Here is a 12,851-nt window from a genome sequence, read left to right on the forward strand (position 1 = left end):
AAGTCCTTGACGTCTCCTTTCTTATGAATTAGGATAACGTTAGCGTTCTTACAAGCTTCTGGTACACTCGAAGACAGAAGGCATTGTGCATACAGGAGGCTATTTTTTCTAGCGTAATATCCCCTCTGTCCTTCAACAAATCTGCTGTTACCTGGTCCTCACCAGCTGCTTTCCGCCTTTGCATTGCTCCTAAGGCTTTTTTTTACTTCCTCTTTCATTACTGGCGGGATGTCCCATTGCTGTGCTCTACTGCCTCTCTCATTAAAGTTCTGATTGCATTGGCTACTGTATTGATTTGTGTAGAACTGTTCAGCTATTTTAACTATGTTATCCATATTGCTAATGACATTGACCTCTTTCTTTCTTAATCCATACTACTTCGTTTTACTTATGCCTAGGTTTCTCTTCACCACTTTTAGGCTACCTCCATTCTTTAGAGCGTGCTTGACTCTCTCCATATTAAACTTCCTTATGTCGGGTACCTCGCAGTTATTTATTAACTTCGATAGCTCTGCTAGTTCTGTTCTACCTGTGGAGTTAGACTTCCTCATGCTTTGGCGTTTTTTAATCAGATCTTTCGTCTCCGGAGATAGCTTGCCGGTATCCTGTCGAAAAATCCTACTGCCTACTTCTACGGGGCACTTCGTAACGATAGCTGTTAGATTATTGTTCATTGTTTCAACATTACGGTCGTCTCCCTCAGTTAAAGCGGAAAATCTGTTCTGCAGCGAAATCCTGAATTCCTCTACCTTCTCTCTTACCGCTAACTCGTTAATTGGCTTCCGCTTCGCTATCTTCTTCCGTTCCCTCTTCAAATCTAAGCTGATACGAGGCCTTACCATTCTGTGGTTGCTACAACAGACCTTTCCGAGGACCTCCCCATCCTCTACGATGCCAGGGTGAGCGCATAGTATCAAGTCTATTTCATTTTTAATCTCACAACTGGGCTCTTCACCGTCCACTTCCTGTTTGCTCGCTTGCGGAAGAAGGTATTCATGATCCGTAAATTATTTCTCTCTGCAAACTCTACCAATAACTCTCCCCTGCTGTTCCTAGAACCTATTCCATTGTCATCTACCGCCTGGTCTCCAGCTTGCTTCTTGCTTACCTTCGCGTTTAAGTCTCCCATCAGTACAGTGTACTGTGATTTTACTTTGGTCATCGCCGATTCCACGTCTTCATAGAAGCTTTCAACGATCTGGTCATCATGGCTTGATGCCGGCGCGTAGGCCTGCACCATATTCAGCTTGTAGCTCTTATTAACCCTAATTACGATAGATGCCACCCTTTCGTTAATACTATAAAACTCTTTTATGTTGCCAGCTATATCCTGATTGATGAAGAATTCCACACCTAGTTCTTGTCTGTCCGCTAATCCATGATAGCACAGTACGTGCCCGCCCTTTAGTACTGTATACGCCTCATTCGTCGTCCTAACCCTGTGACATCCCATTTAATACCCGCTAGTTCCTCCAACAGCACTGCTAAGCTAGCCTCACTTGATAAGGTTCTTGCGTTAAACGTTGCCAGGTTCAGTTTCCAATGGCGGCCTGTCCGGAGCCAGTGATTCAGATCACGTGTGCCGCTCTAATGCTTTGGAATGCATTTCAAGGAGCTTAGATTTAGTGTTTGCTTGGTGGTCCTGTTTAAGACAATACCAGTCATTATTGGATGAGTTTTATTTGCCTCTAAAGCGGCGCCGCGACTAACACTCCGCACCTGTAGCGCATGTGTTGCCGCCGTTATGGGCAGCATTGGAGGTGTGTTTCAGACAGATCTTTCCGCGCCGGCTGCTACACTAACTAATTACGGCAACTCCGTGGACGTAATCTTGCTCCCTGAGATGCTTGTAGCACACACGATGGTGTGACCTCGCTTTTTTGTGTATTCTCGGCTTAAATAACCGCGATCCTCGCAGCTACCCATCTCTCGGATCGAAATCGAAGCTTGTACCGATCTCGGTCGCCAACGTCTGCATAGGGCACTAATATCTACCATCGTGACAAAAGCATAAATAACGTGCCACTGTTCCCACTACGTCACACGATCACAAATGTGCAATGCCGGAACTCGCTAATACAAAAGAACAGAGTAATGCGACCAGCCTCTTTTAAAATGTAGAATGTTTCTCCAAAATCTGTGCTCGCTAAGCAAGAGGAGCCACGCCATCCCCACTGCGACGCAAGATCGACTCTAGCGCCGATCGCTCCAGTGGTAGAGCTCGCGTCCGATGACAAGGTAGTGTTCCTAAGCGGCGTTTACTGTAACCATTGATATACTTAGTACGGATGTAAAAGTCCAGGGAACTGTGCAGTCCGTTCGAAAACCCTGGAATCTTGTATGAACTGGAATTCCTCCTGACATGCCAGGACATCGGTCAAGTCCGGAAAAAGCTGCTAGGCAGTTCTGGCTTAGCTGCGTACCGCCACAACGACACGGACCTGAACGCCCTCATGCAGTACGTGCTGGACTTCAAGGCTTACATCGATGACGAAAAGCTGCGTGTAAACATCGTGAGTGCATGCATATTTTGTTCGTTGTTTTCGCTTGCCTGCGGTTTTGTAAGGCGTTGCTGTTCCTCTCTTTTTATATTAAGGAGTCGGAAGCCAGAATTAGGGTAAGTAGCATTTTAAGTTTTACGTCTTTGCTCTTAAACGCATTTGCTATGCATTACGCTTCTATGCGTGACATTTATGCTCAACGTGTGCAGTAGCTACCGTATTTTCCCGAGCGTAACGCGACCACGATTGTGACGCGACGGTCGACTTAATGGAAGCGAAACCGGGGAACCGATACGAATATCAGCACTGAGTCGCGCCACGCCGTGTGCTTTAGATACTTTAGATCTTCAGATGCCTTGCCGTGAAGACGAAACCTTCCGAACGCCGGTGGCCCTTCTCGGCAACATTTAAACCAGTCGTCATCTTGCACGCAGCCGGCGAAAAATTGGGCGAGTTCGATGTCACCGAAAAGCAAATAGGGTATATTAGTGATGGTAGACTGCCTGGACTACTCTCAGCCAAAGGAAAGCAGCATGACAGTCATTGCAAATAAATCTTAGCACTTTGTGGATTTAGTTACTGTCGAACCATACTGTCCAACCAATAAGGAAAGGTGTCAGGCAGGGAGACACTGTCTCCCAAGGGGTGGATTGGGAGCAGTTGGGGGGATAAGAGTTAATGGAGAATACCTAAGTAGCGATTCGCTGATGACATTGCCTTGCTAAGTCACTCAGGAGATGAACTGTAAAGCATGATCAATGAGTTATACAGGCAAAGCAGAACGGTGGGTCTTAAAATTAACATGCAGAAAACCAAAGTAATGTTCAACAGTCTAGCAAGGGAACAGCAGTTCGCAATTGGTAGCGAGGTGCTGGAATTAGTAAGAGAATATGTCTACTTAGGGCAGGCAGTGATCGCAGACCCAAAACTCGAGAACGAAATCACTAGAAAATAAGAATGGGGTGGAGCGCATATGGCAGGTTCTCTCAGATCATAAACGGCAGTTTGCCAATATCCACCAAGATGCAGCTGTATCTTTATTTGTAGTGCAGCAGCGCAACGGCACGAGGCCGCAAGAAGAGAAGGGACGAGACACAGCGCTGACTAACAACGGATAGTTTATTCAGGAAGCCAAGGCTTACAAAGGAGCGGTAACACTGAAAAAAAGATAGAAAAGCTTGAAAAACAGCAACAGAAATCGCTCTGAGCATGTATGATGTATATTTTTTTTATCCTATGAGGCAAATCTACCGATTTATAAATTCTGGCTCTTTCTTAGAGATAGCAACATATGGGGTGCTTGCACAACTCGGACCTAACTTCGTAATCTCAGATCCCTCGATGACTTCTCTTGTGAGGTGATCTTTGTTTTTTGTCTACTATTCGGCTGTTTTCATATAATGGCTGCCAGGAACAATCACGGCAGTGAATTCCGATATGGCGTGCCGCATTCTTGACATTGTTTTTGTACTGCCTCAGACTATCCACCACAAGCCAAAAGGACTGAGTAAAGCAGGTTTTAACAAATAAAGATGTATTTAATCTGCGCACTTTACGAATTTTTCCTCGTGTTTTTTGTGCATGCGGAACCAGTTTGACAGGCTTTTTAGGAACCATTTACACGCGCACACATGCTTCTCAATTTCACAGGCGCTGAGAAGACATCTACTCCCGCTCTCTTTCTAATTCTTTTAAAATTATGGGAGATCTCATGAACATAAGGTGTCACAGACACATTTCTCTCCCGGTTACTTTGGTTGACTGTGGCGCCAGCTATCAGCTGCTGCTGAAATCTTAAAAGGGCATCCTGCGGCAGCAAGCCTCTAAACTTGACAATAAAAACTGTTGGCAGTACTGCGGGTGCATGCTTTCTGCAAGTCATTGTTGAAACAAGACGCGATGATGGCCCGTTTTACAAGCTTTCAATGTTCAGAACTGTATGGAAGTAACGGCTTCTTGCTTCTTGGTTCAAAGGACTAGCATTCATGTCCAGGAGTAAAATACAGGATCAAGCCAATGATTTTTTTGCAGTCATTAACGGGCACTTCATATGCCACTTCCAGAGGTGCAATAACTTCAGAAAAAAAAACGGATAGCAGTAACTTCTGCAGTTATGTAAGGATCCCATCAGTCGCTATCTCTAAGAAAGAGCTAGAATTTATAAGTGGGTAGATTTACCTCGTGGAATTAAAAAATATGCATGCTCAGAGGAATTTCTAGTGCTGTTCTTGAAGCATTTCTGTCTTTTCAGTGTTGCCTCACCTTCATAAGTTTTTGCTTCCTGAATAAACTATCTGTTGTTAGTCAGCGCTGTCGTCCCTTCTCTTTCTGTGGCCTCGTGCCGTTGCGCAGTTGTACAAATCATGTCTGGCCAACGTGCCCGTCAGTTCATGTTGTACTGCTGTATCTTACCGGTACTCACATGGGGCAGAAACGTGGGAGATAAGGAAAGGGCTCAAATTAAGTTAAGGACAACGAAGTGAGCTATGGAAAGGAAAACGATAGGTGTAACGTTAAGAGATAGGAAGTGGGCAGAGTGGATGAGGGAACAGACGAGGGTTAATGACATCCTAGTCAAAACCGACAGGAAGAAATGGATTTTGTCAGGGCATTTAATGGGAAGACACGATAATCGATGTTCGTTTAAGGTAACGAACCGGATTTCAAGGGAAGGCAAGCGTAGTAGGGGGGGGGGAGATAATAAGAAGTTTGCGGGGACGCGATGGCCGCAGCTGGCAAAGGACACGGGAAATGCCTTCGTACTGCAGTGGGCGTAGTCAGGCTGAGGATGTGATGTGGGATGTGTGAACCTTGCTTGTCGATTTCTTCGGGTGCTTACAAACGTTTCTCATTTGTCGCATGGTTTACACCATGAATAATGCACGCAGAATTGCAGCTGGTGTACGCAGACATAGCGTCATCGCGATAAACATCAAGAACCCTTTTAGAAACGTATTTCTGCGCTGTATAGAACTGTTCTTAAACAGAACTAAAAGCATTAGTGCTGCCTTTATTTTCTTGCCATAGATTTGAGCCGAGATTGGAATACTTTAATACGGTTTCGCTTCTATTTCCGTCTGCACAGAAATTAATCGACGACATCACGTCAACCCTCGCCGCTGGTGGAGATGCACTCGCAGAGAAAATGTCCGATGTCATCGATAAGGTTAGTAGTTCCGCGAACATCCTAGGTTTCAGCTAAAAGAAAGAGGAAAAAAAATTGGTTCGTTCTTTTCCTTTGTGCAGAGCTACAGAAACATTGTGAGAAGAAAAGTGCTGAGACTCGAAGCAGCCTTTTCGGGCGTCAAAAGAAACGTAAGTTCTGTTGAGGAACACCTGCTTGAAAGGTTTTATACGCAGTAAACGTTCTATGAGGCGTTCGCCTGAATTACACGCGATGTTTATAAGTTGTTGGTTTTTTTTCCCACTGAAATATCAGTACAGGATTTCCGCGTGCTCTCACCCATGCTCTCAACCATGCATGAACAATTGCAATCGCAATTATATTCGCACTTTCGCTGTAACAAAGCGCTATAAAGTTAACACGATGCTGATGAAATTAACTGAAATTATCATAATCGTTTATTTAGATCGTTAACATAACTATCGTCAACTATGCTTAACATAGTTAGCGACAAAAGAGGGCACAGTTTCAGTTATTCGGTATATGTGGTATGCTGATTCAGCATAATTTCGAAAGCTCGCTGCTCTGTGCTTAGTTTAATTTCAGGCGATATCATTCGCCTTCAAGTTTAGGCCCCACAAGTGACAACCTATCGAGGAGTCCCAGATGATCGGTCGCCGAAACAGCTGTCATTGGGCACACACCTCTCAGTGAGTCCCTCGCACGCGGTGCAGGTAATCGCCGCGCTCGGTCACTGCGATGAGCTGAAACAGGCGTACGACTCCGGAGTGTCCATCTTATGCAACGTCGTCCTGTCCAACACGGTAAGCCTTTTTCAAGGGAGAGTGCCCTCCTCATACGTATTCGCAAAGACGTTCACGCCGTTGCACGCACTATACGATGCACCGCTACGGCACGGCGCTCAGCCTCCCGAGGAAGCGCCGCGGAGCCAGACGTCTCACAAAGGATTCAGCAACGTGGCCCTCCGAGGCAGGAGTCGTGCCGGAAGTAACGAATGAGCAGCCACCGAACACTACAGCCAGCGCGACTCGCTTTGGGTCCTCGCAGAATGGCTTCTGGGTGGCGCTGGTCGTAACCGCCCTGCTGGTGGCCTGCGCCTCGTTCACCTCCCTGCGGCTGTCGAGACAGTGCCTGAAGATCACCAGGATGGCCGCCGCCCACGAACCGGACGCACTGTCCGAAAAGGACCACAGGTGGGCCATGGTCAAAAAGAGATGGCGTTTCGGGCAACCGGTTCATGTATCCGTTAAGAAGCGTTTTCAGTGACGTGGCATAAGATCGGATGCAAGGTCCCATCGTTCCTGTCGTGTTCGAAGTTGTCTGGATGATGAGTGACTCGAGGTTCTGGCGGGTGGATACATCCGTTTCCGCCTTCGTTTTTCCCTCGTTAATCTTGGCTCAGCCCGTATCTTGCTCATTGGGGCATGTGCGACATTGACACAAACACGCGCCTCGCTGATTCCTGCTACACACGGGAGAGGAGGTAGTCTTTCATTACTTCCACTTTACTCAGACGCAGCCTGCTTTGGTGCCACCATTCTTAGTTCATTGTTCCAGATGAAGGAAAGGGGATAGCCGTTTCTTTGCAAGTCAGGTTCTATTCTTTTCATCCCGTCGTTGAGGATGACGTCTTGGCAGCAGACTTCTCTGGCACGATTGACGAGAGATACAACCGCTGACCGCTTGTGACTGGCCGGGTGCACTGAATTAAAATCTAGGCATCGTATCTTTCAGAGGGTGTCCGGTAGACGCGAAAAGCAAGGCCGGTCAGTGCACGGGTTACTATGGTGTCGAGGGACGGATGACAGCCGTCGGTTTCTGTCTCAGCACTGAAGTTGATTGAGGGATTAATGGCTTTGAGGTATCAGAAAAAGGCGTGCGTCTTTCTACAACCTATTGCCCGTTATACGCTTACGCGACACAACGTTAGGCGCCCACTTCCTCATACGAATGGAAGCTCCCTTCTAAATCTGGAGCGTTTTAAAATTCTTGTGCAGTATAGATCTAATTAGATGTGCACTACACAATCTAAAATTACATCTTTGACTTAATTTTGGCCCACAAACTATTTTTAAAACATACTCAGCGTTTTACCGAAGCATAACCGGCCTGCCGCCCCACGACAGATATCGGTCTGTGTTCTTACGAGAGATGTCTACCCACGACTACTATAACCAGCGAAGCACCTACCTGGCAACGTGCGTTCATGTAACGGTTCGAAACAAAGCGGTCGTAATCTTAAAGGGATACTGAGGCGGTTTTCGAATCAGCTAACCTTCTAGGGTTTTGAAGTAGTGTCATTGCTGATCACGTCTGTGAAATTATTTTTTCGATTCTGGATAAAATAGTGGCGCAATAACAAATTAAAAACGCGATGTTTAAATTTCCCGCGCCCCGCGCGGGCGCAGGAGAGGGGAACAGCGGAGAGGGAAACCTCGTCCATGTCGGCCAGCGTGACGTCATGTTGAGGAGCCGGGGATGCTTCGGCGCACCCGAGCGCGCTTTCAGCGCGCGTTGTTTCTCGTGCTGCATGCGTTGTTCCTCGTATTGCGTGCGTTGTGACGTACAAAGCGTGTTAGCCGACCTTGAGAATCAGATTCAACAGGTACTACTCTGCGTTCGTGTCCACGAACAACTACGGCCGCGACTGTGTCGTCTTCCACTGTTTTCCGCAAGATCACAAGCTCGCAGCGCAACCGCTCGCTGCTGTGACGAAGAATTCAAGCCGACTAAAGCAAGCTTACTCTGCTCGAAACACTTTCGTAAGAGCGGCTACAGGCAGAGCTTGTCCTAGTGTGATCTCTGGAAATTTCTGTCGAAAAGGCGCGGCTGAACCATGACACAGTTCCATCGATTTCCTCGCGCATAAGAGGCGTGTCACCATTCCGAAGAAGCGCCTCTTTTAAAAGTAGAAACATGCTCACTTAGCCCCTGAAGAAACCTTATAGAGGCTTAAGCATGTGTCGCTCTCCTCAGCTTAGGTGCAGCCAGACCACCTGAGACGTGCTCAGCAAGGCTCGGTTAGTGATTTTATACTCGGTTCGACGTGTCCAAGCAAGCAAGCAAGCAAGCAAGCAAGCAAGCAAGCAAGCAAGCAAGCAAGCAAGCAAGCAAGCAAGCAAGCAAGCAAGCAAGCAAGCAAGCAAGCAAGCAAGCAAGCAAGCAAGCAAGCAAGCAGAGCAAAGCACAATAAAGCAAAGCAAGCAAGCATCGAAGCTCTTCATATGCGGCATCTCGTTTAATCCTAGCTAAGCAATTAAAATGAAAGCGTTCGACGTTGATTTCGGATGCAAATTTGTGAGAGAAATGAATGCCAACCGAGTTTTTGCAAAAAAACACCGCAACCTTACTCGGTTTCTTCATCAAGTTGTGGCAGTGGGCGAGTTGCAGCTAGCTTGGCTTTTAAACACACATATAGTTGGCAACTACTTCACTGAACCTAAACTGCAAATCTAGGAAGGGCGAACGTTTCCGAGGCTTCGATTAATATTTTCTGGCATCTGCTGAACGCGCCAGGAGTGAAGCGTATTTGTGCGCGTATTTGGCTTGGTTTCCAGCGCACCATGATTGCGTCACTATCTTGTGGTCACATGCCTCGCAGTGCTTGGCCACTGCGCTTCGCTAATTTTGACACCAACTTTGTGCTCCTTCATGGCTTCCTTGAAATACTTTCTTGCCCCAACCTGCAACGCCGGGTACTGAGAACAGGATTTTTTGTACACAGTGCTTTGGGCCTTTTCTTTAGGATGACGCTCTTCCGGGAGAGCCAGGAGGCTTCCGGTGGTGGTAATTGACTTGAGTATTGTTCGCACCCCTTCCTTTCCGAGAATACGAGCCGAGGTTGTGCTGGCACCTTTTACGCATGGTCTGCATCGCGTCTTTGACGCTGGCGTATGCTTGTGCTAGGCATAGAATTTTTTGCTTGTGTCTTTTTTGGTTTCAGGCGATACGTGGAATGAGCAAACTGTAGTATCCTTTTCTTCGGTGGTCAGTAAAAAAAAAAATAGTCGCCGTATTCGCTTTTACAACGACACGGAAAGCTGCGATCTGCCCTCAACGCAGCGCCGGATCCGCATCGGCAGCTTCTCCAGTCCTCAAAGTGACGTCACGACCTCTCTTGACCAATCACGGGCGGCGGCGCGCTGCGCGGCGTGCTCCGCGGCACAGGCCGCATATTTCGGCTAAAAAAGGCAATTCGCGCTTGTTTTTGCCTTATTTGGATGCGATATTCCAGTATACAGCATGAAAAACTATAGGATGCCGCTGCCAGCCCGATTTTCAGAAAAAGTGCTTCAGTCTCCCTTTAAGGCTGTGAACAGGCGTGTAAAACATGCCCAATGTTCTCAGATAAAATTTTGAAAATTGGGAAAATGTAAGATACTGTTATGGATACGAGGTCTGTTAGAAAAGTATCCGACCTTTTGCCGAAGAAAAAGAACTGGCATAACTGGAGCGTTGGAAACCTAATAACCTTCAAAGTAGTCTCTTTGGGACTCCACATACTTCTCCCAGCGGTGCTGCCATAGATGGAAGTATTCCGAAAAGGCCCTTTTCGGAATAGAGTTTAGCTCAGCTGTCGCTGCAGCCATAATGTCCTCTCTTGTCTGAAATCGCGCTCCTTTCAATGGCCTCTTGATTTTGGGAAACAGCCAGAAGCCGCAGGGGGCCATATCAGGAGAGCAAGGAGTGTGCTGAACTACAGAAGTCTGGTTTTTCGCCAAAAAGTCCGAATAAAGTGCGAGGAATGTGCAGGAGCATTGTCGTGATGAATGCGCCAATTTCCTGTTGACCTCAACTCCGGTCTCTTGCGCCACACAGCACCATGTAGGCGACGGAGGACATCCCTGCGGTACTCTCTGGTCATTGTTTGACCCTGTAGGGTGCGTACTCGTGGTGTGCCACACAGAAGGAGCCAAAGAAAGCAGTCAACATCACTTTGACATTGCTGCGCTCTTGGCGGGCCTTCTTTGGTCTTGGCGACGTGGAATGCTTCCACTACGACGACTGGGATTTGGTTTCCGGGTCGTACCCGTACACCCGAGACTCGTCACCAGTGAATATGGTGTTGATGAAGTGGGGGTCACTGTTCGTGGAATTCAGCATGTTCTGTGAGACTTCAACACGAAGCTGCTTAAGCTGCTTTTGGTCCACCGTGAGCAGCTTCGGCACGAATTTCGCCGCAACTCTCTCCATGGCCAAATCTTCGGTGATAATGGAATGTGCAGAAAAATTGCTCATGTCCACCTCTTCCGCAATTTCTCGGATAGTCACACGACGGTCCCGCATCACCACAGCGTTCACTTCGGCAATGACCTGGTCATTTCGGCATGTTGATGGCCGACCGGAGCGTGGATCTCTCTCCACCGATGTGCGGCCGTCTTTAAACCATTTGTACCACTTTTTAATTTGTGTGCGGCTCATATCATCTTCACCGACAGCCGTACTGAATATTCCGAACGGTTTCCACTTAACTGTCGTCCAGTTTCTGGCCAAATTTGATGCAGTAACGCTGCTCCTGTCGCTCCGCCATTTTCCTTGGAATAAAAAACCGACGAGAGCACTGCGCACTGCCTCACTCAAACGCTGCGTCCCAGCGACTGACGCTATCGGCGGGCGGGAAAAAATTCGTGCATGCGCGCGAAGGTTCAAGGTCGGCTGATGCAAGCGTGCTTGTTTCATATCCATCAGGTGTTCGAAAAAAAAAATAAAGTCGGATACTTTTCTAACAGACCTCGTATATTGAAGGTTATGGCTCATTCTTCTGATATGTAGCAAAAATCTTTCTTCTAAAGTATTTACACCGATCGCACCCGTGTGCAGTACGATGTCAATGCACGTTAAATATCCCCAGGGGGTCGAAATTATTCCGGAGACCTCCACTGCGGCACCTCTTTCTTCCTTTCTTCTTTCACCCCCACCTTTATCAATTCTCTAACGGCGCCCGCCGCCACGGTGGCTCAGTGGTTATGGTGATCGGCTGCTGACCCGAAAGACGCGGGTTCGATCCCGGCCGCGGCGGTCGAATTTCGATGGAGACGAAATTCTAGAGGCCCGTGTACTGTGCGATATCAGTGCACATTAAAGAACCCCAGGTAGTCGAAATTTCCGGAGCCCTTCACTACGGAGTCCCTCACAGCCTGAGTCGCTTTGGGACGTTACCCATAAACCAAACCAAACCTTACGGCGCGGTCCGGGTGTCTATGTGCGACAGTTACTGCGTCACTCCCTTGCATGAAATACCAGTTTTACTGCCACCAGGTGATCTGTGGATATATTGATTGTTATAATGGAATCTTACATTATATGAAAAAATTGCGTTCATTAACGGTTTCCTGCTCAAAAGCGCTTTTGTCCAGAATTGTTGGGTATGAGGCAGCCCGGTGGTGACCCTGGCACGCTTAAAAAAAGACTCCGAGGAGAAATTTAAGTTGTCGATAGACTGCCGCTTCCACTGAAAATGGAGACCAGAAAGTGAAATACAAGTATCGCCGCCACCGGCAGTTTCGCAAGCAAATTACGGTGACGTCAAGTGCGATTTTTGTACGCGGATCTCTGATATTAGCCGTGTTTTCTGCAGCATTGACCGGTCGAAAGTGAACGTGGGTCGCGAGGCGTGCGGCGATTTTCGGAGTAGCCCTTCGCCGGACGACGACCTGGACGTCACAGTGGTCACAGTGCTCGGCGGCAGCATCGACGGAGACCACGCCTTCCGCGCCTGAGGAGTTCCTGTCACCGTTTTCTTTTCTTCATCATTGTCTTTTTTTTTTCATGACTAGCGCACACGACAAAAACGACTCTACAAAAAGAGTCGCCTCACGTACATACACAGTGTCCAGAATGTTGTTTTGAATAAAGCTCATGCTCAATGTGTTCAGCGTGTTGAGCACCATGCACAACCATCCCACCCAGGTGACATCAGTGTTGAGCCGCATGAGCATCGGCTTTTGATAAATAAAACCACGGCCCGCTCTCTCTCAATCAAATTTTATTGAATTTCTCCCAAAGCCCGCTATTATGCGTACACGAGAATCTCAATGATTATAATTATGATGGCGATGAGATTTCCTTCAGATAATTTTCAACAAGGGAAAAGTTGTTCGTCAGAAAACTGTCTTCTCACTGCAGAGGTTATCGCTTTGCAAGCCACGAAGCCGTGAATTCCGTAGGCAGACTTGTGGAATGCGCAACTTTTTTTCTACCAGTCC

General features: G+C 47.5%; 1 protein-coding gene across 1 annotated transcript in view; it reads left to right on the forward strand.

Annotated features, from left to right (window-relative positions):
* The window catches only part of LOC149371703 (uncharacterized), a 35,222-nt gene extending 22,607 nt beyond the window's left edge, over positions 1–12,615 (forward strand). The window contains exons 16-22 of the mRNA XM_089585225.1: positions 2,370–2,513; positions 2,597–2,617; positions 5,587–5,667; positions 5,748–5,816; positions 6,360–6,449; positions 6,694–6,839; positions 12,224–12,615. Of these exons, the coding sequence (XP_089441351.1) occupies positions 2,370–2,513; positions 2,597–2,617; positions 5,587–5,667; positions 5,748–5,816; positions 6,360–6,449; positions 6,694–6,839; positions 12,224–12,365 (693 nt within the window). The 3' untranslated portion in view covers positions 12,366–12,615. The remainder of the gene's footprint in view (positions 1–2,369; positions 2,514–2,596; positions 2,618–5,586; positions 5,668–5,747; positions 5,817–6,359; positions 6,450–6,693; positions 6,840–12,223) is intronic.
* The last annotated feature ends 236 nt before the right edge of the window (positions 12,616–12,851 follow it).

This window comes from Amblyomma mixtum, chromosome 1, assembly GCF_055824585.1.
Source record: "Amblyomma mixtum isolate Tamu chromosome 1, ASM5582458v1, whole genome shotgun sequence".
Classification (NCBI taxonomy): Eukaryota; Metazoa; Arthropoda; class Arachnida; order Ixodida; family Ixodidae; genus Amblyomma; species Amblyomma mixtum.